The sequence below is a fragment of the Seriola dumerili genome, unplaced genomic scaffold, assembly GCF_002260705.1.
Source record: "Seriola dumerili isolate Sdu_G_001 unplaced genomic scaffold, Sdu_1.0 BDQW01000003.1, whole genome shotgun sequence".
In the NCBI taxonomy this organism is placed as follows: domain Eukaryota; kingdom Metazoa; phylum Chordata; class Actinopteri; order Carangiformes; family Carangidae; genus Seriola; species Seriola dumerili.
In genome coordinates, this window is record NW_019174258.1 from 825,066 (window position 1) to 851,584 (window position 26,519).

The 26,519-nt window shown below is 39.2% G+C and overlaps 1 protein-coding gene across 1 annotated transcript; it reads left to right on the top strand.

Moving 5' to 3' along the window:
* The first annotated feature begins 787 nt into the window (after positions 1-787).
* On the top strand, positions 788-26,134 carry adam10 (ADAM metallopeptidase domain 10). Its single transcript, XM_022744795.1, has 16 exons — positions 788-1,010; positions 5,728-5,878; positions 12,206-12,324; positions 13,279-13,437; positions 15,845-15,945; positions 16,807-16,965; positions 17,304-17,396; positions 17,604-17,787; positions 21,310-21,473; positions 21,601-21,784; positions 21,873-22,023; positions 22,152-22,335; positions 22,454-22,565; positions 22,761-22,981; positions 23,112-23,238; positions 23,347-26,134. Exons 1-16 carry the CDS (start codon positions 959-961, stop codon positions 23,451-23,453), a joined length of 2,268 nt encoding a protein of 755 aa, XP_022600516.1. The 5' UTR covers positions 788-958; the 3' UTR covers positions 23,454-26,134.
* Positions 26,135-26,519: the final 385 nt, after the last annotated feature.

A 26,519-nucleotide genomic window follows, 5' to 3' on the forward strand; every position in this document is an offset into this window, starting at 1 on the left:
ACAGACAGCAGTGACATCCTTAACAGTATTGTTTTTGTTCAAAGATAATTCGGTGAAGTGCAGAGACTTGACATAACTTTGTGGCTGATAAAGGAAACCAATCAGGAAATGAATGGTGTATTTTTGAGTGTTGAGCAGGATGCCATCATGCTTTACCTTCTTGTAAAAATAATTATTCGTAGTCATTTATCCCTCTGCTGTCTACTCAGTACACTATAGTTTTAGTGCCATTTACTTTATTGAGCTGTATTCATGTTGTCTTTGTTAGTATTGTGACCTTTCATACACAATTGGCCTTATTAGTGGAAAAAACTGGAATATAAATTATATTAAGATTCATTATATATATTATTATATACATTATATATATTATATATTTTTATATTATATAATTGCTATATATATATATATATATATATATATATATCCAAACTTTTGACTGGTACTGTATATATATTTAAACTCTAAGAATAGTTGGTAAATACGGAAGTCCTGATTTAAGGAAGTAAACAACTTGTAGATTGATTGATGAAAACAGCGCTCAAACAACAGTTTGGTGCATGTCAGACTGGTTGCATTAGCGCCACAGCGTTTTACTGTTCTTCTTTGAATCTGGTAGTGTAAAGGTGATTTTTTGCTAGTCTTTATAGTCTCCCGACCTATAACCACAATGGTACACAGTTGATGGGTGTGTCCAGGCTGTCTTGGCAAGCAACAGCGGAAGGGAGGATGGCCTGTCTGTCTGTTGGCCTGTCTCACTCTCTGTCTGTCTGTCTGTCTATCTGTCTGTCTGTCTGTCTGACGTCGGGCTGGCTGCTGAAACAGGCAGAGCCGGTGTTTGTGATGGGAGTCAGCTAACTAGGAAGGGCGACTATACCTTTAAGTGAAAGAAAACGAAACAAGAAGCGTTACCGCCTGGTCGCTTTGCTGGTGTACTGGGTTTACAGGGAATTTCGATATGATATTTGTTAAACTAATTCTAATTCTTTGCTTCCTACAAGATATTACAGGTAAGTTTGCTACTGATTCACAGCGAAAGGAAAGTGTTGAGTGATCGTCAGTGGCGCTAGCGCTAATCGGATCAGGCAGTTGTACTCTGGCTATCTAACTTGCTAGCTAGCTGGCTAATGTTGTAACTGTAGTGTTTGTGGCTGCTAACCTGTGTTTATTGTTAGAGTGTGAACACGGGCCAGGTTAGCCACGCCGTATTGACTGGGTGTCAAGTTAATTTCCTCTGGCTGACACAGGTGAAATACTCTCATAGTCGAAAAGCCTGTGTTTTTGACAGTTACTGAGTGTTAAACTAACATTACGGGGCTAACCGTCTTCAAACAAGACACCAGATCTGCGGTGATGTAGCTAATAGACTCGGAAGTAACAAATATTCACCGGTGTTTCAATAATTTCAAAACAACCAGATAAATATTAAGTTTTGCTGCGCTGGAAAAGACAGTGTGTATATATATATAAGGCAGGTTCTTATGTAGATACATGATATGCTTCCACTGCTGCGACGTTTGACAGTTATTCAATCTGCCCAAAGCAAACCTGTAAGCTAAATGTATTTTAAAATTTCCACTACTGACCGGTAACACACCCTTAATGAAAGTTACACTTGTGTTTTGCACAACAGCAGAACATGTTCCCAATTTCAAGTTGTTCGATAACAGCTTCCCACTCCTACCAGGGATGAGTAATAAATTGCGTTTATTGCGGTAGTTGTCGAAGTTCTGATGTGACCTTCACTATAAGTTTATCGTAGTTTCCAGGCCTCAGTAGGTCACCATTTACCCTAAAAACTGAACCAAACTTTGTTGAGACTCTCCACCCAGATGATGAAAATATACTGCTTATTGCAGAGGATTTTTATACAGTTGTCCAACCCCTAGCCGTTCACAAACGTTATGACAAAATACATTAAAAGTGTTGGTTTGAACTGTGTGCAGAAACAGATATTGGCAAGTACAAATAAATAACATGGTCATAAGGATGTGATTGAATGCAGCAATTCAGTGTGTTTTAATAATCTCTTATAACCCTTGAGACTTGCACTGGCAGATTACTGGAATAATCAAAAGGATGTTGATGAGATTCAAAATCCATCAACACAAGTTGCTTAAAATTGAAGAGTCAGTCAGTATGCAAAACCAATGCTCTTCCTTGGTTACCACTATGCTTTTCTTCATAGTCTTCATTAAACATTGGAACATTGGTGCATGTAAGCTTGACCGCTTTTCTTAAAAAGTGAAGTGTTGTATATTGACTTTGTCCTCCAGGGAAAATTCTTTTGACTTCTGTTTACAAAAGCTCAGATATGTTTCATGGTGCTTACCCTTTTGCCTGTTTATACACAACGTGACTTGATGTTTAAAACCTTCACTGTACAAGCCTTGATTGAGGTGAGTTGCAGTGACTTTATCCTTGCATTCTGCCTTGCATATCTGCAACCTGAGGAAGTTCTGCTGCGGTGAATTGTGAACTTTGTCAGAGAGAGAAACTGTTTCTACTCTCTCAAATGATCGGAAAGTTAGAACAATAGATGTCCTGATCTAAGCCTAAATTGCTACAAAGACCTGGCAATTTGACTCCTTCTTTTCAACTACACACTGCTCTAAAATGTATTATCAGTGTGACAGGCATGTTGGAAAAAGCTATGTATGGTTAAGTGTCGACTGTTTACATTTTAGTTGTAAGGATCAAATATGTCTGAGGAAGTCAGTTTTTCTGTAAAGCAAGGTTATCTCACGTCTGACACAGCTGCTGTTACCCCCCTTACTGTTATTGTCCACCACTGTATGATACACACGGGAAGAGAGACATTTAAGTTGTGGTGAGCTGTTTAGTTTCTGATGTGTCGTGTTAGCTAGTCTGCCATCACCCAGCATGTATGGTAATAACCCTCAAGGCTCAGATCAGTTGTGATCCATGCTGTTACCACCTCCTCTCTTCCTGTCAGCGATTTCCTCTCTGTCAAGAATTGCACTTCACGGTTCACTGGAGCACTTGGGGCTGAAACAGATTGCACTGAAATCATGATGACATTGCCATTACAGTGAAATTGACTGCCAGTTTTTTCTCAGTTTTGCTGTCTACCCAGAAATTCAGGCTACCTCTTAGTGAGGTAATCTAGGCCCAAACAAAGTAGGATTGATGTGTTACTGTCAGGTAATGATTCAGTATATTTGAAGTTCAGGGGCTGCAGTGGTGACCGTTCAAATGCTGTGTTTCAGTCTGGTGGGAATATTGTAACACCAGTTGAGCCCCATCGTTGAGGATTGAAGTATGGAAAGTAGCCTGAGACCTTGGAGCAGAAAATTCAGGGTCTCCCTGATTTATTTATTTTTTTTATTTTTTATTTTTATTTGAGTGTGAACAGGAAAGAGATGGGAAATGACTTGCAGCGAAGATCCTCATCTGGGGAAATTGCAGTTCATGGTCAGCACTGTAACCTTGTAGCCACCAGGATGCCCCAGTTTCCCTGAGTCTTTACTTAAACCACTTGGTTAACTTGTTAGTAATACTCTTAATAACTCAAATTTTGTTGTTATCCAATGTTGGCCCCTGTATTATTGGATATGTCACTCAACTTGGGAGTGACAGCTGGTTTCTGTGTTGTAACTGTAACTGTAGCTGTCTGTCTTTATGAGTGCGTTTGTATGCACACTAATGTCCTAGTTTTGATCATATTCAGGATATGACGTTTACATGGAAAACATGTGGTTACTCATGCCTGTGTAGAAGATTCTATCTTTGCCCAGGTTTCTGATTGTCTAGGTGTTTATATTAGTCAGTCATATTTCATAATTTTGCTACTAATGGAATTGCATCAGCATTTTTCTGGATTTGGCTTTTGCTTCTTCTCATCAATAATGACAGACAGAGTGGGTCGGAGACAGACTTTAACTTCAGAATGTAAAACGACTTTACATTATGTTACATTATGTATGTTTATCACATTTTGTATTATCTGACTAATAACTATGTGACCTATGTGCCTGTGACAGAAGTGTCACTAGTTTTTTTTTTTTTTTTTTTGGCACAACCAAGGATATTCACATTTCCAAATTCTGTGATGAAGGCTTATTCAGGTGTCTGAAACCAGGATATGATATTTACATGCTCAAACAAATTGGAAACTCCAGTAGCCCTGATAATCAGGGTGGTAGTGTGTGTATAAAAGCACTATAAGAGAGCAACAAATTAAATTGTAGTTGATACATTCATTTATATGATATATTTGTTTCTTTCTGTTTAAATTTTTTAATGTGAGCAGAAATGTTATAATGTCCCATGTCAAATGTCAGACTTATTGCCAAGTTGATATGCAAATGACCATCTGTTTATAATTTAGCTTTGTGCTGTCACATTATTACATATTAATGGACTTGCCATGTCTCACTGAGAAGGCCTATCTGGGCAGTCTGAGCTGGCAGTGTTTTTGAACAAAATCAACATTTTCCCTGATTAATTACTATCTCAATCTCTCACCCCTTAAGACTTTATGTTGTTTTTCAAGCTTTTTGTTTGTTCAGTCTGATTTGCTGCCGTTATTCTCATTGATGAAGAAGGGCTAAAGAAGCTGGTTGTTGGAATATTTTCTCCTTGCATTCATGGACAAGTTGCTACTAGCCTGGTACAGCCTCTCCCTGTTTGGGGAGTTGTGACTCCCAACACATGGAAGGTGGAGCACCCACATTATCCTTTTTGGCCTGTGGGAGTCTCTTAGTAATGTGTATATTTCCAAGGTCTGTCAGTACAAAAGCTTAGAGCTCAGTGTTAGTCCCAGCTCTTTAAATTGAGCTCTTGCTAATGAACTTATGTCCAAAGGCTTATTTTGTTGCACATGGCAGCTTTTCTTTTTATAACCCAAAACTTCAGACTGATATTTAGTTAGCATTCTGTGTTGCCTTGGAATGTAGATTAGCATTTGAACAGCCTGCAGCAAACTCTGCCACTGAGCTCGCACAATGACATACAGTACCACTGAAACAGAACCTCAGTCACCTGATGTGCATCACATGCTCCTCACTTGTGCTTTAAACTGACCGCTTTCTTTGCCTTTGTGAAAAGCACAAAGAAAATGGTCAGAATAAAAGCTGACAGGATTACCTCTGTGGGGTCACATCAGTAAGCTGAGTAAGCCTGTTAAGCATATCTAGTAAGTGACAGCTAGTACTATAGCTGGCAACTATCGGAGAGAATCATTGCTCGTTTCTCGATCTGGCTCCGTAAGACTTTTTCATTAAGACATTGACATGTCAAAGTAGTTAAATAATGAAATTAATCATGGTTGGATTTCACTCAGCTACTTCAGTTTCAGGGTCCTGGTACTGTACATGCTGTCTTACAGCACAAATACATTTGAATACACTTGAATAAAGCAGAGCCATCATTAATGTAATTAGTAACACCTTTCCTACCATGACTAATAAAATTATTGCGATATGTGGATATTCTCTTAGGTGTATAGTTGCAACAAAATTCACTGAATTGATTTAGACATGAGGTGACTCATTCACTGTTTTTACCACCAGAATGCTGCCCTTTCTCTCAATTTTTTGGGGTTAGCAAGTTATAATATCAGTCTGTTGTATCAGTCAAATTCTATATAAGATTAATTAGACCCAGAATCATATTAGAATACTAACACAAAATGTGGATTGCCTTTACCGCCTTGCAGCAGATATTTTTTGACAAATATTGATGAGCCACTGAATTCTCTTTCAGGTCAGTTTGAGAACCGCTTGAACAAATATATTCGCCATTATGAAGGTCTGTCATATGACACAGAAGCCCTGCACAACAGTCACCAGAGAGCCAAGAGGGCACTCTCTCCTCAAGATAGGACTGTGCACCTGGACTTCCATGCACATGGAAGGTGAGTTTGAGTACAAACACACAATCCTCCCTTATCTTTCTCTTTTAGTCTTCCAACGTAACCTCATAGTATGTCAGTCACATTTTATTATTTTTTTTATATTTGTCCTACCGTATGCACTTTAGTTGTGAACACAAAATGCTGTAATAGAATACACCCACAAATAAATACAGCACTTGCACATTTTTACTGTAGAATATTTTAAGGTCCAATGTTAAATACTGCTGTTATATTCCATTAATTTAATGGAGATATATCTTGTCTTATGTTTTACCTTGACCTATGCTGCGCTGGGCTTATTGTGTTAAGTTTCCATTTCATCACCACACGATTGTATATATTCTTTTGCGTTAATGATTAGCTGGCAGTGCAACTGAATGAATGTTTATTAATTTCCCCAGTGCCATTGGATATGACACATCATCATTTATGGCTCAGTTGTAATATTTCCTTATTGAACCATCTGGTTATAAAAGAACTGTATCCAAAGACTAAAGAAATGTTTTCATAATACTAGGAAATTGCATTAGAGCAGAAAACCACAGCTTAAAATCCCCCATATTTAGAAAGTACCTGCTGTTGTCTTTGTATTAGACAAGAAATGAAACTTTCAATGAAAGTTGAATTAACCGTAGACATGTGAGGGAACATAATTGATTTTAGTGTTGAGTGGGTTTTATACCTGGTGTAAAAGATACCTGCCTCTATAGTGCAGGCTTCTCTGGGAGCAGCAGCAGCAACATTACTTAAGGCTCTGACAAGACAAGACTAACCATGTTACTGCAAACTGTAATCAAATCTTTCCCTTGTCCTTATTTTCTTTTTTATCTCTGACAGTGATGTCCCTGTGTATTTCTTCTTTCTCTTTGCGATTCTGTTTTTAACGACATGTAATTTTAGATTATCTATCCCTTGTCAAGGCCAGGTTGTCTTGAGTACAGTGGTGCCACCCATGTTTTGGAAACAGACGATTTCATGCCCCGTCACTGTTGAAATATTTTCAGATTTGTATCAGCTGAGTTCTTGTCACTTGGTAATAAGCAACAGTCAGCTGCAGCAGAGTGTGTGAGAAAAAACAGTTGCACATAAATTGCTTGCAATGCTCTAACAAGAAAATAAATGTTGGTAGTGTGTAAACAATTCTGTGACTCTGTACTCTTCCACGACTGGCCATTTTGCAAATGCTGTCCAACAGTCTTTGTATGATCTCATAAATTAAGATACTAAAATTGAAAGCAACAGCTGATTTTTGTGGATATTTGTGAATGTTTGCAATTTTTTTTTACTTGTGAGCCATTCCATGTCTTTGTGAGACTGGTAGTTTATTTTTTACCAAATAAAGGGAAAAATACTTTTTACTCCCATTTCTAATTCAAAGACTGTAGATGCTTCAAGGAATCAAAGATAGAGTTGAAAACATGATATGCTATGACTCTAGGGAAACATTGAGTCATACTCGCCTTTCCCCTTACTAGACCCCAGGTTAGGACTGCACAGTGCTTCAACACATGACATAGAAAATGTGGACAAGCTGGCTCGCTGTAACAATAGGAGTTTGTTTTCTGCTGCCTTAAATTTGAACACAAATATGTTCGCTATCCACATAGACACATGTGTACATACAATAAATTATATCTTGATAATGGGTAATCTCTATCCATTTGCGCCTCTCTGTCTCAGTTTTATTTCTATCTGCTTTTCCCTCTTCCTCTTTTTCTTTTATTGCCACATTGCCATGAGAGTGTAACAATAATTTACCTCAGAAATATTGTTTTTTCAGTGTTTCCTCTTCACCAAGCTTGTCTGTTGTGGGTTATCTGTCAAACAGATCCCTTTCCTGTGCTTTCTTGCTTTTTCCTGTCATTGCTGGCCTTTGAGAAAAAGCTGGCCCTGCCTGTAATGGTGAGGTAATCACAGAGTCATACAGTGTGAGCATTTTCAGTGTCTGAACAAGTTGAATTGGGGATGGACCTACAGTATGTTTGCTATAAACAAACTCTCATGATGCTCGAGTAGCAGAGTAAAAAGTAGTAGAACTGCACAGATAATAACGTGCAGAGAAGAGGGCAAGGCAATGTAGAGCATGTCCAGTTCACTTAACAGGTGAATTGTGCACAGTGGGAGATCTAAGAACAGTTAAAACATTGTTTGAGAAACATTAATAAACAATAAACATAAACATGTGCTAGTTACATATTAACATAATAACCCCTGGGGCTGTTATGTAACAGGACCATTACTTTTGTCTTCTGGGGACAAATTATTCAGAATTTCCATTGATGTAAGTTTATGCTTTAATAGAGGAAGTTTAGCTTCACATTAGTATCACAGGTGGACACAGTGTCATATTCCCTTGTACAAGCTTACACAAACCAGCATCATAGTCTTAAAACACTGATCACCTGTGTGCTTACATTTTATTATTTTGTAATATGTCAGAGATTTTGATCTATCTCGGTTGTGTGAAGGTTTTCGTCTGTTGTTTTGTTATTGACATCATACTGTATATTAGCATTTGTGTTTTTCATAATTGCAATTAAGTTAGCTATAAGAGATACAGAAGCCAGTGGTCATAAAGCTAGTACCTTACTCTTTATATCGTCACTGAATTCATCATGATTACGTGTGTGCAGTGTTCTATGAGAGCAAGGCTGTGTGATACTATAGAGGTCCCACTCGCATATTTGTGGCTGGATCAGGTGACAGAACAAGGCAGGGCAGACAGTTGTCTCTGTGGAGGGCTTCTTTACACAGAGAGGTGCCAAAAAGTGGTCAACCATTGGCTAAGGCAATGCCGGTGGAAGTGACACAATTCACGGTTCAGTTTAGTGGCCAGCTTTCCAGGATTGAGTCTTATTTATGGGATGTATATTTCCCCTTTGTAATGCTTGAAAGTATGAACACCTTTGGCAAACATCAGGGCTCAACATTGTTCAGAAGCAAATATGTCTTGCTCTGAGATAAGAAGTGTGTTTACAGTTTATTGCATGTTAGATGTGCTTGATCTCGATCCATGTTGTCTGTAAAAACTCCTAACAACAAACACTAGCAGCTTATGACTGTGTGATTTCTACCTTCCTGTCTGGAGTATGTGGGGCTTCCAGGGATTCCAAGTTAGACAGTAACTAGAATTACCGCCTCACGGCTTATTCCCCCGCCAACCAGTCAGGCTGCAGTTTACATCCATGTCTGTCCAAACTCATATGATATATGTAGTGAAGACTTTGAAGGAATTTAATAAAAGGTATTAAGTGTATTTTTGATTTGTTATATATAGGGTCATATAAATAACATTGATTTGACTCTACTGTATTAGTGTGTAAGTTCACTGACAGAACAAGAAACATAGTTAGATTTCTTGTATGTGTTCACCTGCTAGGGCAATAAAGTTAACTCTGACAGAACACAAAGTTGTAGCCATGACGGTAGACTTTATGCTTTATCCATAAAATACAGATGTTGCTGCAAAGAAGCTACAAATTCTAAAATGTGGATGCTTAACACACGTCTTCAAACCCGCAGCACAGAAGATCTGTACAATCACCACAGTTTCAAGGTGGGCACCAGGATTAGTGTCCCCAGTTCAGTATCTGACCAAGTGTGACATATGGTCACAATCTCTCCTTCTGTTCCTGAGTCACAGCATTGAAGAATGGCCAGAAAAGTGTTTTTGCAGAAAATTATGATGTCACAGTGAAGTTGACATTTGACCTTTTGGATATAAAATGTTATCACCTCATCATTTTATCCTATTAGACATTTCTGTTAAATTTAGTCATAATTAGCGCATGAATTGTTGAATCATGGCCAAAAATGTGTTTTGTAAGGTCACAGTGACCTTGACCTTTGACTGCTTAATTTTTTTTTGTAAAACATGAAATGTTTTATACATATAGGTTAGATATTGTCCCCTTTTTAGGCATACCATCTCCGTGGACATGGCTTGAGGCACTCTATTTCTTTGAGCTGGCCTGCTTACTGAGCAAAGTGTATGACTGCTTGGGTTAGTATGTTCAGCATTTGAGATATCTCTGAATAATTTATCAGTCAGCTGCTTCTCTGAGATGAGTAGTACAGACTTGATCCTCAGCCTCCTCTCCTCCTGTCTGTTGCTATGCTTCTGCAAGTTTGTCAGCAAGTTGTTTTGTCTGCAACTTGATACAGTGATTTCTTTCTTTCTTGTTTTTTTCTTTTTCAGCTGGTAAAATCTTTGACCGTTTAGGGTGATGTTTGAATGTTCAGTGATTTGTTAGCGTCCCTATGGTTCTCAGTTATTTGGAAATGTTATGGACAAGGAAGCAAGTGGTTAAACCAGAAAAAAGTTACAGTTAAAGTTTTAAAGCAGCTGGTGTAAATGTGTGTGTTTCTCGGTCAGTGATCCTTCTCTGTCAAAAATATTCAGTAAAAAAAATGGACAGCGCAACAATTGGTGACAATAAGCATTAAAAAATGCTCTGCAGATCATTGACAATACAGATAAAGTTTCTAACTGAATAATCGATTTATGAATTTATATTCAACAGAGATCAGTGTGCCATGGTGGTGTCATGGGTTGACTGAGCTTTTCATGGGGCATAGATGAAGTCATAAGGTCATATTGATTGCTGTAGAGACCATCAATAAGGTGGAGAGAGGCCAGGAAGAACTGTAGTGGGTGTACCAGGATGAATAACAAGCAGAGGAATGCCCAGTGATCTTAGTCTTTGTTCCCTGTGTTTAGCAGTTCTCTTGTTTTTTGTTCAAACTCTTTTCCTCTTTCTTTTTCTTTCTCTTGGCTTCATTTGAAAATGGTCTTCTGACAGAATATTCTTGGTTCAGAATACAGATCACATCTTGTTAGGCTGCTTGAAATAAGGACAAATCCACCTGATCCTTTTCACTTTATATTCTGAAACACAGACAGACAAACACACAAGTCATCCGTGACTTTGGTACAAGTGAACCAATAAGTTGAAAATACTTTAACAGTAACATTGTTTTATGGCTTTGTGTGTGTGTGTGTGTGTGTGTGTTTGTGTGTTTGTGTGTTTGTGTGTTTGTGTGTTTGTGTGTTTGTGTGTGTGAAATGAGAGCAGTAATTAGAAAGGGAAAACCGAGTGCTGGTGCAGGTCAAGGAGTCATCCTGGAGAAGGAAATCCTGGTCTGTGTCTGACCCCTACAACATCATTTGCTGTCTCATCCTCCCAAACTTTTTCCAAACACATGCTCTACTCCTCCCCACATCCACACACTGTATGTCTCTTGTGTTCATGTTTCCCATTGTTTTTCTCTTCTGATGTTTTCACGTAGTCATTCTGGCAGTGTAGTAATTCTGCCTATATATCCTCATTGTTTTTTTGTCCTCTGAAGCACACCTACATATACAACACAGTTAAGGTGAAATTAGTCATTAATACTGTGAAGTGCACCTGAGTTTCTGTCTAAAACTAGAGAGATGGTTTACACAGACTTTAAAGGTGCAGATTTTACACACAGTCAAGTGTACTACTCAGCCGAACACTTGTATTATGTCCTCCGTGGGTGTGACATGTGTTTTCCAAAGTCTGAGAAAATAACCCTGATGATGCCATCAGATTATCTCATTTTGGGCTTTGAGACTAAAATCTCAATTACAGACTGGAGTATTTAAAAAACAAACAAAAAAACATGGCCATTAACCAGACAAATGAAATGATGCTATTGGTTGTGTTAAGCAAAACGGATGATCTAGCGTTTTTGACCCATAAATGATTAGAACTTGACACACTGACTACACTTGTTGGATGCTTATTAAAAAGTTTCACACCTTGAGACCAAACCATTTGATTATGAAAGAGAGATTTCTGGTGAGGAGTGTTCCTCTGAAGTATTCACTGCATCACCTCGGGTCTCTGGGAAGCTAGTGGCTCATGTGCACCTCATGTGATGCATGCCTTTTTGTCTTTGGCATCATGGTTATGTGAACGAGAGGATTTCAAAAAATGTTCTATGGCTGTGCACAAATGTTCATGTGTTTTTCCTCATGATATAATTCTTCTTCTGACTCACTGAGCACAGCAGCACTGAGCAGCAACCAGCACAGCAGCATGGTGAAGCTCAGTGAAAATGTGTAAATGCTGCTTGTTCTGCTAAGTCCTCTGTGTGCTGCCTTAGCTCCCCAGTTGTTTATACTAAAACTCTGTGTTGAGAGTGTGACATTAACAGTGCCAGGGTTGAGGGTTTGAGTGTCAGACTGTCATTCCGACTGTGTATTGCATTGCCCACATGTCAGTGTGTCCAAGTAAAACTTTTGTGTTCTTTTTCTAACCAGACATTAACTCACATTCTTATTCTTTTTTTTTTTTTTAGACATTTTAACTTGCGGATGAAGAGGGATACAACTCTATTTTCTCCGGATCTCATCATTGAGATATCAGGAGAGGAGGCACCTATTGATACATCGCATATTTATAGTGGAGAGATCTTTGGTAAGTTGCACACCACATCCTGGAAAGAGGCTCCGTTTCTTAGCAGGAAATGTCTCTAATCCAATTATGGTGTTCATTTTTCAATTACGTTGAAAGTCCACATCACCACTTCTCATTTAATCATTCCTACATCATCCCCTACATCATCTCTGCAACTGTGAGTGTGTGAGTGAGAGAGAAAGAGAGAGAGGGAGAAAAATTTGAGGGTTATTTTTGTCAAGATTTTGTCATATCACAACCCACCCCATGCAGAACTTAACTTTTACCTTTCATCCAGTTCTTCTTTCCGCTCAGTCCCCTTCCTTCCTGCACGTATTCATGTTGCTTGTGTCCTGCAGAGTTCAAATGGAGAGGGGGAAAAAACAACCATGTTTTTCATGTTGTTCTTGGTGTGTGTGTGTGTGTGTGTGTGTGTGTGTGTGTGTGTGTGTGTGTGTGTGTAACAGCAAGAAAAGAAACAGAGATTTATATTTTTCTTATCAAGGGTGATGCCCTCATAATAAATATCCTTAATCTCTGCTCAGAGATTTCAGAAATAAAAAATATAGCTGTGGAAAAATCCATGCAAAAGTTTTGAGCCTTAAACAAATTAAATGAGATTTATGTTCAAATACCAAACTTTTAGTTTTTCAACAAACATTATGATTTCATGACATATCACGAGTTTGTAAGTTACCTTAGGGTATGTTCGGAATCAGCCTGTCGGACTTTTTGTGCAGACTGTGTGATAACAACTTGGATTCAATGTTTTTCGTAAATGTAAATCCTGTGTGTGTATGTAGAAGCTTATTCAACAGATCACTACTGTCCTTAAGCTGCTTGAATATTTAGACCAGATGTGTCTCATTGTAAATTCAATATAGAACAATATTACTTTGAAGTTTTTTAACTTTCTTTACAGACAAAGGCTATATCTTATTTGCCTCTGTTCACCCTTCTTGTTCTGTGTTTCAGGTGAAAAGGGCACACTGACCCATGGCTCTGTGGTCAATGGACGCTTTGAGGGCTTCATTAAAACCTACCAAGGAACTTACTATGTTGAACCCTCAGAGAGGTACCTACAGGACAAGAATGTGCCCTTCCACTCTGTCATCTATCATGAGGATGACATCAGTAAGTGTACTTGTTTAAGTGAAAGGAGCTGGTAAGCACTACAGGAAGTTTAAAATCACATAAACTGCTGTAACTAACGATGAGCAGTATCGAAGGTTCTCACCTAGCCATGTTATTAGAATAAATCAGATTGTATGTTGAAAGCTATTAAGACAGAAATTGAATACTTAAAAAAGAAAATATAATTTTGGGAGAAAATGTTGCTTTTGCATTATGAGTAATAAACCAGATGTGTTGGTGTGGCAAATGTTGTGAGGTAAGGGGCTGGGGGTTAAGCGGTTCATATACTAACTTGACAAGATTGTAGAAAAGGTTACATTTGACAGACTGTTAGCAGCAGGATTTGGCTCTGGGTCCTGGGCCATGGACAAGATGGTCAGTATTTATACTGAAGGCAGGATTGGAGCACAACACAGCACAGGCATGACTCATTGCCATTGCTAAAGGTCAGACTACAACCAACAGAGAAGCTCTCAGTCAGGACTACAAGCCTCAGTCTTTACCGCGACCACAGAAAACTCTAGTAGATTTCATACAGGCAAGGTCTGGTTGTGGGTGATGAGGTGAAGCAAACACAATATGAGGGAAAGCTCAATCCAGTCACTTGAGACTCATGATTCCAGTTCAAAGAACTGCATTTAGTCTGATATGAACCCCACCCTCGATTGGGGCTTTGTAATATTCATTGCAGTTTGTTCTGCTGGTTACTTGGCTGTAAAAATGAAAGCAGAAGTGAGAAATGAAGGGAGAAGAATCTGTTTGGAAGGTTGGAACGAAGGTGTAAATTCTTGTAACCATGTCATACTTCCATAGATTTGGACTTCATCCCAACCTGTTATCATTCTATTGATTTCTGATTTGGTAGTTATACATGAAGGCACTAATCACTGCAGAGTAAGGGTGGAGTGCGGTGGGCCCTAACAAATGTGGGTATTTATAAAATATACCATAGTATTTTAGGCTATAATTAACACAGCATTCCTGCTGCCATCCTTGCACAGAGAAGGAGTTTTCAAATAGTCGCTGCTAACATCTACATAAATCTCAGAATAAAACTTAGTAATATCTCAGGCCAACTATGAAATGTTTCTGTTGTTTCAGAAGTCTCCCTGTGGTTTTTGATTCTGGTATCAGTGAAAAAGATGGAGGAATGGCACTTAAAAAACACAAACGCCTGGGTTTTCTTGGAACTTTTTTTTTTTTTTTTTTTTACTTCTGTCCTAAATGCCTAGGGCCTTTTGATCAGCAGTTGAATGAGATGGCATTCACTGTATGAACAAAGCCGTCTTTCTCTGTGAAGATTGAAAACACATTGTCAGAGGTTGAATGCGTTGTGTGTCCAGTCAGTTGAGTAACCAGCATCGTACTGTTCTCTTTAATGAATGACCAACAGTGGCTGAGAGACAGTCGGGCTGATGTCCTGCACTGCTGTTAATGGGATCACGGGTTTTGCAAATACAAGTTGCTCAGAGGCAAGCCATCCATCAATTGAAACCAACATCATAAGGACACATTGATTTGCACGCCTTGCTAAAAAATTTTTTTTAACTCATTTTGTTTATCAGCACTTTAAAATGATTTAAAACACCAGCACACTGGCTGTATTGTTCATTATTGTCCAGGTGATTTGGTGTTTTGGCTGGTGACCCTCATTAGGCTTATAAAAGACACAATACTATAATACAGGTGACAGTTTGCTTTATTTTAACCATATCCAACATATATATATGTATTAACTTGAAAGATATATAGCAGCAGGTTGCATCAGCTGCTTACCTGCCACAAGTAGTGGTATAAAGCTCTTTTTACTAGTATGTAATATTTTCTCAATGAATAAGCCCAAAATGAATATGATATATTCCTCATCATTAGTCTGTTCATTCATACCTCCTTTATCTGAAACTGCTTTTTCAATGATGTTGTGAAGCGTTGAGTCATACATTATTTGATGTGGGATTGCCATATGGGTGTGGCCAGTGTTTAACAGCGTTGTGACTATCAGCAGAGGTGGCGATTGTAAATCGTAAGACTAATCCCATCTTGTTTTTGTGATCCTATAAAGACAGCTGCTGAAGGCAAATGGCCATACTGCTGAAATGTTTATTGTTATAATTAAAACAGAAGAATGCAGTCACTGTGTACACAGTGTGCAGTCTAGATATGAATGTAATAGAGACCATGAGTGAAAATACTGTGAGAAAGTACAAAGAGAGATATGAAGGATGGAGGAAGATAACGCTGATTTGTTAGTTAGTACTTTTCTACCTACAAATCCTCATGTAGCTACTCCTGCACCTGGACCCATCCTGATTCACCTCTTTCAGCCCACCACACATGATCCTAAAGAGATCCATGATGCAGTGTAAACTGTTCACAACCACTCCCTTATCTCCTCCCTATCTGCCAGATTATCCTCATAAGTATGGCTCAGAGGGCGGTTGTGCTGACCACTCAGTGTTTGAGAGGATGAGGAAGTACCAGGCATCGGCAGCAGAGGAGCCAGCCAAAGTAAGTGCCAATAACCCCCCCCCTTCCAGCTCAAAATTAAACATACTGATGGTCAAGGTTTATGAGATTAAAAAGATGCTATGTAATATCCAACATACCTTACACTAACAGTAAGGGCATGTGTATATTTTTACGCCACTGTGCTGGTGACAGCCAGGGGCCAGAGGTGTAATGTTTTCGGGTTGACTGTCAGTCATTCCAACTGTCTGTCCCATTCTTGTAAACAAGATATCGCAGTAATGCCTTGAGGGAATTTCTTCAGATTGACACAAAAATTCACCTGGACTCAAGGATGATCTCTTTCAATTTCGGTAGTCATAGTTCAAGGTCACGGTGACCATAATTCACAATTTCATATGCTTATCATGACACAATTTAAACAAATGGGCTAAAATGATGAAATGATGACATTTTATATCCAAAAGGTCAAAGGTCAACTTCACTTGACATCATAATGTAAAAACACTTCTGATAATTATAATTATTCAATGCTGTAACTTGGGAAGGGGAAATTGTGACCATAATTCCTGCAGTTTGGCTGGTTAGCGGAGGCGTACAACCATGAGGTGGTAATTCTAGTTTGAATAGGTGCTCCAGATTATTAGCAATGTAGAGGCCATGCCCAGCCTTTTTATATATAGCAGTGTAAATTTTCTCCAGATTTTGTCTGAAAGCAATTTTCACCAGACACTATTGACCCACACTATAATGCCTTTCAAAATAAGAGGCAGCTATCATAAGGGAAAAAGACTCACTGTTATCTCAACTGATGAGTATTTGTCTAGGGATAGGATTAACCGTCTATTTTACTCCCCTCAATTTTTGACTACTTTGCCTTCACCACGATTGTTTTTTGTACAGGGGGTGAGCATTGTGTTGGATGAGGAGAACTCCCATGGTCCTGTCATTCTGAGGAGGAAGAGGGCAGCTGGGAAAGAGAAAAACACCTGCCAGCTCTTCATCCAGACTGACCACCTGTTCTTCAAACACTACGGCACAAGAGAGGCTGTCATTGCCCAGGTATGCAGCCATACAGTATGTAAACATGACTTGAATTTAGAGGCTCTTTTGCCTGCGCCTCCAGCACTTTATACTCTGTCACATATCTGCTGGGTTGCTTAATTTTTCATCCACTCAGGCCATGTTATCTCTCTCAAAGAATTGCTTAGAAAATGCTTAGCTGATGTATCTGAACAGTGAGTGGTTATTTGTCAGAAATGTCAGCATCTAGGAATGTGAAAACCCTTAATCTTTTCAATGAATTGGAAATAACAGAAGCTAGCTACTATGACATGTTGTTTTCTTCCACTTCTGTATGCACCTTCGTACTAATCTTTACCTCATTGCTTTCTCCTCAGATTTCCAGCCATGTAAAGGCTATTGACTCCATTTACCAGGCCACAGACTTCATGGGCATCCGAAACATCAGCTTCATGGTTAAAAGGATCAGGGTGAGCTGCTAATATTTTGTGTGGAGAAATCTGCTGGCCTTTCTGCTTGGCGGTGTAGATGTAGTTTCCTCCGTGGGAATAGTTATCATTTTATGCCAGGGATCTTTTAAATTCTCCAACCTCTATCTACTACTCCATCTGTGTGGAGGTATCTCTCCTTTGTCACTTTCCCCTTGGCCTCAAAATGTTGAACCCTCTTTCTTTCAGATAAATACCACTGAAGATGAAAGGGACAAAAGCAATCCTTTTCGCTTTGCCAACATCGGAGTGGAGAAGTTTTTAGAGCTTAACTCTGAACAGAACCATGATGACTACTGCCTGGCCTACGTCTTCACTGATAGGGACTTTGATGATGGTGTGCTTGGCTTGGCTTGGGTTGGGGCTCCCTCAGGTTTGTACAAAACACACACACACACACACACACACACACACACACACACACACACACACACACACACACACACACACACACACAGCCCTAGTGGTGACTTCCTGTGTTGCTCAGAGACATGTAAACTGGTGTGGATGCTTTCTAACACAGGGACTTCCTTCAGGTCATCCTTCAGGTTTATCAGTACCCTCTCTGTTTGCCACTTACGCAGGGATACTACACATTTTTATATTTTATGCCTCAGTGCCAGCGACAGCCAGAGCCGGAGGCATTGTGTTTTCGGGTTACCCATCCGTCCCAATCTTGTGAATGCGATATTTCAGTAACGCCTTGAGGGAATTTCTTCAAATCTGGCATATTCATTTCGACTACAGAATGAACTGATTACATTTTCATATGATAATTATGACACAAGTTAACACAAATGTCTAATAGGTTAAAATAATGAAGTGATGACATTTATGCCCAAAAGGTCAAAGGTCAACTTCACTGTGACATCATAAATTTCTGCAAAAACACTTCTGGCTATTATTCATTGCTGTAGCTCAGGAAGGGGAGATTGTGGCCATATTTCCTGAAACTTGGCTGGTTGGCAGAGGCATAAAACAGCGAGGCAGTAAATTAAGTCTTCATCTATACCTTTGTTGAGTTGAGATCAGTTTAGTTGGAAATCCCAGATCACAGCATCCTTGGCAATATTGTGGTGAGCAAAATGAGCACAGGCTGAAATGCCAGTAGGTCAACTGTTATCGTGCTATTGATGTTCCTCGAAATAATGAACAAATCTCAGATAGGACTGTGTCTCTGTTAACCCCAGCAGACCCTGATAAGAGTAACCCAATACTACACACACGCACACACACACACAACCTAAATGTGAACCTAAATATAGCATTTGCCTTTCACAAAAAGGGCTTAAAGAGGTGATATGTATAAGAGCAAAAACATTATGGTCAGTTTGGTCAGTCATTTGTGTTTCAGTCATTTATAACCTGCTTATTTTCAGAGAATTCAGCGTAAGGGTAGAAATGGAGCTTTAATGGCCTTGTGCTGCTGCAATAATCAGCTGAAGTGCAGGACAGTGGCTAACTTTTGCGCATACAGTACATATCTCACGTTGACAGTCAGTCATAAAACAAAACAAGGTGGAAATGGGGCATGGAGGAAATTGCGGTATCGACATTGTGTGCTGTCTCCTACAGTCTTCAATTTGTGAACTGGTTTGTATTAATGTATGTGAGTAGAGAAAACAGGTTCCTTTAGTATGACTACATAATAGATATAATATTTTTATGTGGTAATGTATGCCAGGAATGCCTCTATCTAGCCTCTACTGTCATAATGTATTCATAACGTACAGAAATCTTATATAAAGTGGCTCTTTGCTCTCAAACACAACATGTATGAATTATGTGGTGGGCTCTCCTTCCTATTCCTCTGACTACATTCAGCCACCACCATCTCAACATGAAGAATAAAGCAGCAAACTCAGACAATCAATACTGGCAAATTAGAAAAGCTGAAAGCTGAAAGAATTGATTTGAGGGTAAGAGCTGGGTTGCAGTGAGCTGTGGGGTGAATGTTTGAACAAAGGGAGTCTAGAACAAACAGCCATCAGGGATACTAGTGAAACATAACTAATTTGAGTCTTATTTGATATGACCAGTTACACAAACACTGTATAATACAATACACTGTACAATTCTGAAAGAACACACACATGCAGTATACAAACATAAAATGTGCGGTCATGCCCATTTACAGTTACACATAATGGATGCATTGTTTATTGCTTTAAGTGCCTTGATCTCATGATGCTGTGCAGCTAGAAGCTGCCTCTGAAGCTGCTAATCACTGCATTTATGGATAATGGGAAAAGCAGCAACACTGCTGGAATGCTTATTGTTGAGTGTGATGGCAAGTGCTTTGTTGTGTTTTTTCAAGTTGATCTTGTTTTTGGCATTTTCATTTTAGATAATTCAGAGTTCAGAAAGGTAACAAAGGTCAGGGGCCAGATAGTTTACATGGTGCATGCTTCAGTCCTTGGAGCTACACACAATTCAGCACGTTTCAGATCACAGCATTGTGTTTTTTTTTCAAAACAAAATTTTAGTTTTTCACACTATGCGCCTTAGTTTTATCTACAGTATATATTTGTATAGCCATCATAATATGCGTGCACAGTCATGTTTATAGTAGGGCTGAACAATTAATCAAAATATAATTGAAATCGTAACAAGGCCAAGTACAATATCCATCTCGCAGGAGCTGCAATTTTTTGATAAAAGTAAAATGTGTTACAACATACACACTGTGAAGCACTGTAGTGTTACAGAGATGCCCTGGCCTACAAATCATATTCTCCAGATGTAAGGGAGTTTTTTTGTTTGGTTAAGACAACAGCAAAAACCACATCATCATCATAATCATCATCATCATCATCATTATCATTTTTAGTTTTTTTTTTTTTTTTTGTGGAAATGAAATGCAAAGATTCCAACTAAAATCCTGACTCATCGCAATTGCAACATCTCAAACAAACATTTTTTGCATGTCGTTCAGCCCTAGTTTATAGTGGTATATGGTTTACCTTTGTCTAACTATGGAGGAGAACGGCAGGTCATTAAACACATATATAGGCAACGACATCAGAAATATCAATTGATGAAGTTCTGTGTGTGTAACTAATAAAAATGATGGCCAAAACTAGGATATTAAGACAAACAGAAGTGAAAAATTCGAACTTTGTCATTGGAGAATCTGTTATCTGTTGTATATTGGCACCTGTTCTTCCACTACAGCAGTTGGTCTGTGTTTAGCATACAATATGATATTTTAATGGTTCTTTTTCCTCTTTAATTAAGTTATAGTTTTGGTGACCAGTTTATCGTCAGTTCAGGCAACATATTTTGGCTACTTTGGAAAAGGGCTCACATTTTTCTGATCACTTGAGTAAGATCATTTCACTTCTTACAAACTAAATGTTTTACAGCATCAGAAACACTGACACCTACTGGTGTTCTGTCTAACAGGACAAGTTATACACCTTTTCAACATATTTTCGCTTTTTTCCCCATGCATGCAGAGCAATATGGTTTAAGTTGTATGGTAAAACCGACACCACAGAGACTTGGCTGATAACTTGCTCCATCCATTAAAGTTACTGTAGTTTATGGTTGAGTGATTTTTTTTTTCTGAAGTGCAGGAGTAGACGAACCTTGTTTTCTGTGAACTGTGTAGCAGTGACACCTGCTGTTGCCCCCCATCAGGAGCAACTACCAGAACCAGCAGGTCACTCTCCCTGCTGTGTGCGTGTTTTTGTGATGTGTGATGTGTATGCGTGCATACTCATGTTTATGTTTACGCTGGGAGGGTACCTGGCAGCAAATGCTCATGTCACCTAACTCTTGACTCTCTTACCCCACAGTGAATTAACTTGTTGTATAAACAACACATTTTGTTTAGTATTTAAATAGTGTGATAATCCATAATCCTCTTATATTTTTCATTCTTCTGCCACAGGAAGCTCTGGAGGCATCTGTGAAAAGAGCAAACTGTACTCTGATGGAAAGAAGAAGTCTCTGAACACTGGTATCATCACTGTGCAGAACTACGCCTCCCATGTCCCTCCCAAGGTGTCACACATCACCTTTGCTCATGAGGTCGGGCACAACTTTGGCTCTCCTGTAAGTACTATGACTTCAAACACTGGCCTATGCCAGTACACTTCCTGCCAAGCTGTGCAATATGTTATATGCAGCTCTGTCTCAAGTCTCTCCGCCCTCTCTCCTTAACTTGCCTACTGTTCCACAGCATGACTCTGGGATTGAATGCACCCCTGGAGAGTCTAAGTCACCGGACAAAAAGGAACAGGGCAACTACATCATGTACGCCAGAGCCACATCTGGGGACAAGCTCAACAATAACAAGTTCTCTATCTGCAGCATCCGTAATATAAGCGCGGTTCTGACAAAGAAGAGGGACGACTGTTTTGTTGGTAAATTCTCTCTCATAAACATATCTGTTCGTGTCTGTGTGAGAGAGAGAGAGATTCTGTTTTCATGCTGTTCTGTCTGTGTGTACAGAGTCTGGCCAGCCTATCTGTGGTAATGGATTAGTGGAAGCTGGAGAAGAGTGTGACTGTGGCTACAGTGATCAGTGTATGGACGCCTGCTGCTACAGTGCCAATGAAGTGGAGGGCAAAAAGTGCAAACTCAAACCTGGCAAAAATTGCAGGTCAGATGTGATTAGCATTTCTTTGTACAGTCCTGTAATTTGTGAAATAATTATTGAGCACAAAAGAGTGCTGTTAAAAGTGTAGTGTTTGTTTGTTTGATTGTATATTTGTAAATCTTTTTCCACAGTCCCAGCCAAGGCCCATGTTGCACACCAGGGTGTACTTTCAAGGGCTCAGATGAGCAGTGCAGACCGGACTCTGAGTGTGCCCATGAGGGCACATGCAATGGAGCCACTGCTCTGTGTCCTGCCTCAGCACCAAAGGAAAATTACACCTCTTGCCATTCAGAAACACAAGTCTGCATCAACGGGGTATGTTTAGTTGCCTGCTTGCTGTTTGGTATCTGATATTAGCAGCTTGTTTGCATATGTTTCTATTTAAAGTAAAAGGTTTTAAAAACTGATTTCCTACTCCCTGCTTCTGGACCAGGTCTGCTCTGGTTCCATTTGTGCAAAGTATTCTCTTGAGGTATGCACCTGTGCCAGCCAAGATGACAAAGATGAGGCAGCTGAGCTGTGCCATGTGTGCTGCATGGAAAAAAGTGAGTGACAGGCTGCAAGACTGTTCATGAATCAAAATACCCAATCACAGTAGTAATGTTCAGCTAGAATTATGTGATATGTAACATTAGTGACTGTTAGTTTTACTTTTTGTTCGTAGTTGTGTTGTCTTCAAGCGAAAGGACTGAGTTAATTGTCAGTATCTCAAAGGTCATTCCTTCTCCTCCTCCCCTCAGTGAACCCCAGCACCTGCAGCAGCACAGGTTCAGCGAAATGGGCCAAATTCTTCAACGAGAAGGTCACAACGCTGCAGCCCGGCTCACCCTGCAATGACTTTAAGGGCTACTGTGATGTGTTCATGAGGTGTCGTCTGGTGGACGCCGATGGGCCTCTGGCAAGGCTGAAGAAAGCCATCTTCAATGCAGAGCTCTATGAAAATATTGCAGAGTGGATAGTGGTGAGTTTGTCCTGTACAGGAAATGCAATAATCTCTGCAGTGGAGCTAATGTTAAGGACTGGTCATCACAATGACATGAGTACATATATGCCTAATTTAGATATAATGTAATATATCTTGTGTTATCCAGGATCACTGGTGGGCAGTGCTGTTGATGGGCATTGCTCTTATTATGCTAATGGCGGGCTTCATTAAGATCTGCAGCGTCCACACCCCCAGCAGCAACCCCAAACTGCCCCCACCAAAGCCACTGCCAGGTACAGTACACCATTAATGTCTATACTTGCATTTAGATGGATGGATATATTGATAGATAGCATTTGTTGTGCTTATTTGACCCTTACTGAGAGGTTGATGTCCTTTAGGTACACTGAAACGGAGAAGACAGCAGCAGGCAAACCAACAGTCACAGGGCCAGCGACAGCAACGTCAGTACAGAGAGAACTATCAAATGGGACAGATGAGACGCTGAGACACTCGTCTGCTCTTTGCCTTGGTTCTTCCTAGTGCCTACAGTGGGAGCACTTCTCCAAAGAGTTACCTTTATTACCACATATTGCAAAATTCAAAGAACTTGCAACTGAAACAATTTCACTGGACAAAGCCTGGAGGTTGTTTTAGGCCTAACAAGCTCACTCAGCACCTCTGCTCTAAGAGCCAGATTAGCAGTGGTTCACACAGCTTTTATAGGAAATAAATAGTTTTTCCAACGAGGAACAGGAGGAGAAATTCACTGATCTCTGTTATGTGGTCTTAATCTTTTTTTGTTTTCTTTGAATGCTTTTTTTTCTATTCAAAGTACGGAGGAGAGAGAAGCAGCTTTGTGTTACAGTTGCCTTCCTCTGTCCTCCATCTGCGCAACCTTTTTATTTCCTGTTCTTCCTCCTCTCTGAAGTGCTGCCATCATCAGCACAATTGCAGGACTGCAATTCACGTGAGGTTTTGCTGCCAATGAAAAAACAACAGACACTGTCCTGGGAGAAAACTCTTTTTTTTGCCAATTTAATTCGATTGTTTTAAATCAAAACACCATCAAACCTGAAGTTTTTTTATTTCTAAATCTTATATGTTCTTTCAGTGTGCAATTGTACAGATTTTGCATTAGATTTTTTTCTGCTTCAAATGAAATAGATTTTTCTGTATGATGAAGATTATTTACTGTTCACTTTCTCAGGATTAATAAAACAACAGCAAACAAGAGTATTGGGTGGAAAAAATGGCTGCATGCGTATTTCAGGGTAAAGTCCCTCCTGGCTGATGCGTGTAGACAAAGGGTCACGTTAGCTGCTGTGGGATGTCGAGCGCAGATTGTATGAAGAGAATGTAGATAAATGAACTTAATCAGATTATAATATTATCTATTATTAGATGGAGGGCTATGGAGGGGGGATTGATTTTCTGGATATATATAAATATATGAATATATATATATATATATATATATATATATATATATATATTCTGTCGTGATATGATTTTGCAGCTGCGTTTACATATTGGTCTAAAGTCTGGGGCTGAAATAAACAGTGAGAGAATAGCTTTTTATAAACCTGATTGTATCACACTTTTGAATTTCACACACTTGCAGTTGTTAGAGGAAATGACAAAATCTGTTAAAACCACTCAAATGCAGTTAGACCCTCTTGGCCTCTGGAGCCAGATGAATGAACACGTCTGGTTTAAATGTGATTGTGGAATTTGCTTTTATTGATTTTACTTGCAGTTCGGATTATTTGTATATTTTGAAGATTGAATGATCTAGGGGAAACTAAAGATTCTAATTTTATTGTTGCGTTGTTGCTGCTGTTAACAGACATTTACCCGAGCGAACAATCACTATGCGTCAGCCATCCACCGCTGTTCTGTTCTGTCCTTTCTTTTCCTACTGATGGGGGCTTTCTCAAGGAACTTGCCTAGCCTTGTAACACCATGTTGATTTGTGTTATTGCATTAAAAATGTGCCTACTCATAACAGTGTGACGGAAATTGGTGTACTAGTGTCAGTGATCTTTAACTAGGCTGAAACAATGCATGAGGTGGCAGCGTTAGCAGTCTGGAGATGATGTGACTTAGGGCTTGGCAGTGTATGATAATCATATGAAATGTAAGGGCTGATTGACATACGCACTGTATACTGTATCACAATACACACATTTTCATATTATATTCCATAATTTGTTTCCAGATTTTTGAGAGATTGTAATTAGTATTTACTTTCGATGATTTTATGTGACTGTCCAGCCCTGCTTTGGCCTACTTTGACTTTTCACTTAAATCAAAGTCAACGTCACTGACAGATGGGTGAGAGTGCAGAATACCAAGAGTTTCTGGCCAACAAAGAAATATATATGTATAGTTTTTTAGAGTTATTTTGGGAGGTAACAACTTGATAGAGCAAAGACAGACTAGATAGATAGTTTTTTTCCTTGCCCTTGCAAAAGAGTTGTGTGTGAGCACAGCTGCAGCTCAGCAGTGTTTTTGTGCACAAGGTGTAAGGATGACGATCGGATAGATTCTATGCAGAGTATCACAGCGCTCAACAGCAAACGAGTTAACCTCCTCACAGTGAAATGCCTTCATTGTTTTCTCCTAAATGGGTACATAGGAAATTCTATTGTGTTTTCATAACAGTTATTCGTGTGTGTGCTACCAGAAAGTTTCTGAACAATCCTCTGTTGCTTGTGTTGCTGATTTTGTTTGTCTTTTTGGTGCTACTGGTAGTGCTTTCGCTTCTCTTTCATCATCTTGTGCAAATTTGAAAGCTTGTGTGTGTGTGTGTGTGTGTGTGTGTGTGTGTGCATGCGTGTGTGTGTGCGTGCGTGTGCGTCTTTGCTGAATATTTGTTATCTTTTTGTTGCTATAGTATGATGTGGACAATGGTGAGTGTTTAGCATTAATATTCTCTGGGATAAGTTTCTTTCGTGTTTCTGTGATGTTGAGAAAATCTGCACTGAGGTTTAAGTGATGTGAACTGCGAATCCAAAATGACATAGATTCAGTACTGCTGTCTGATTTTAATGTCTCCTCTGTGTCTTTTTGTTTTTGTTTACTTTTTTTTGTTCCGTTTCCCACTATGCTTACTTTGGAAATTTTACTAAATTTGCAAAGGTATTGTGCAAATATATAATTTCTATTGAACTACTTGAAATATATTAATAAATAAGAATTGATCAAATGTTTGTTTTCCCTGTTTGATCATGATAGCAAGTTAGTATTATGATACGGATTAAGTGCATCTTTGAGCCAAGTTTACAATTCGTATTCGACGTATGTTAAAAGTTGTTTTCATTACAGCATAAAACTTGACAGTCATGGCAGTGATGAGTCCTGCAGCGATGGTCTGACGGGAGTTTACTGTTCAGCTTTCCAGGTATACCGTCTTGTTGTTTAAACCTTTTGAGTTTACTGCCTCTCATTTGAACTGTCTGCCCTCTGGAGTCACCCCCTGCTAAATACCTGGAACTGCTTCTATTTGGGTGTCTCTGATTACTGATTGAGCTTTGACTCTCAGATTGACTGGACCTTTCAGCTGTGTGCT

Bases quoted from the DNA above. Each gene is read 5' to 3' on its own strand.
- adam10 (XM_022744795.1), top strand. From the start codon at position 959: ATGATATTTGTTAAACTAATTCTAATTCTTTGCTTCCTACAAGATATT. The intron at 12,325-13,278 runs GTAAGTTGCACA...TCTGTGTTTCAG, and splicing joins TTATAGTGGAGAGATCTTTG to GTGAAAAGGGCACACTGACC. The intron at 21,785-21,872 runs GTAAATTCTCTC...CTGTGTGTACAG, and splicing joins GAGGGACGACTGTTTTGTTG to AGTCTGGCCAGCCTATCTGT.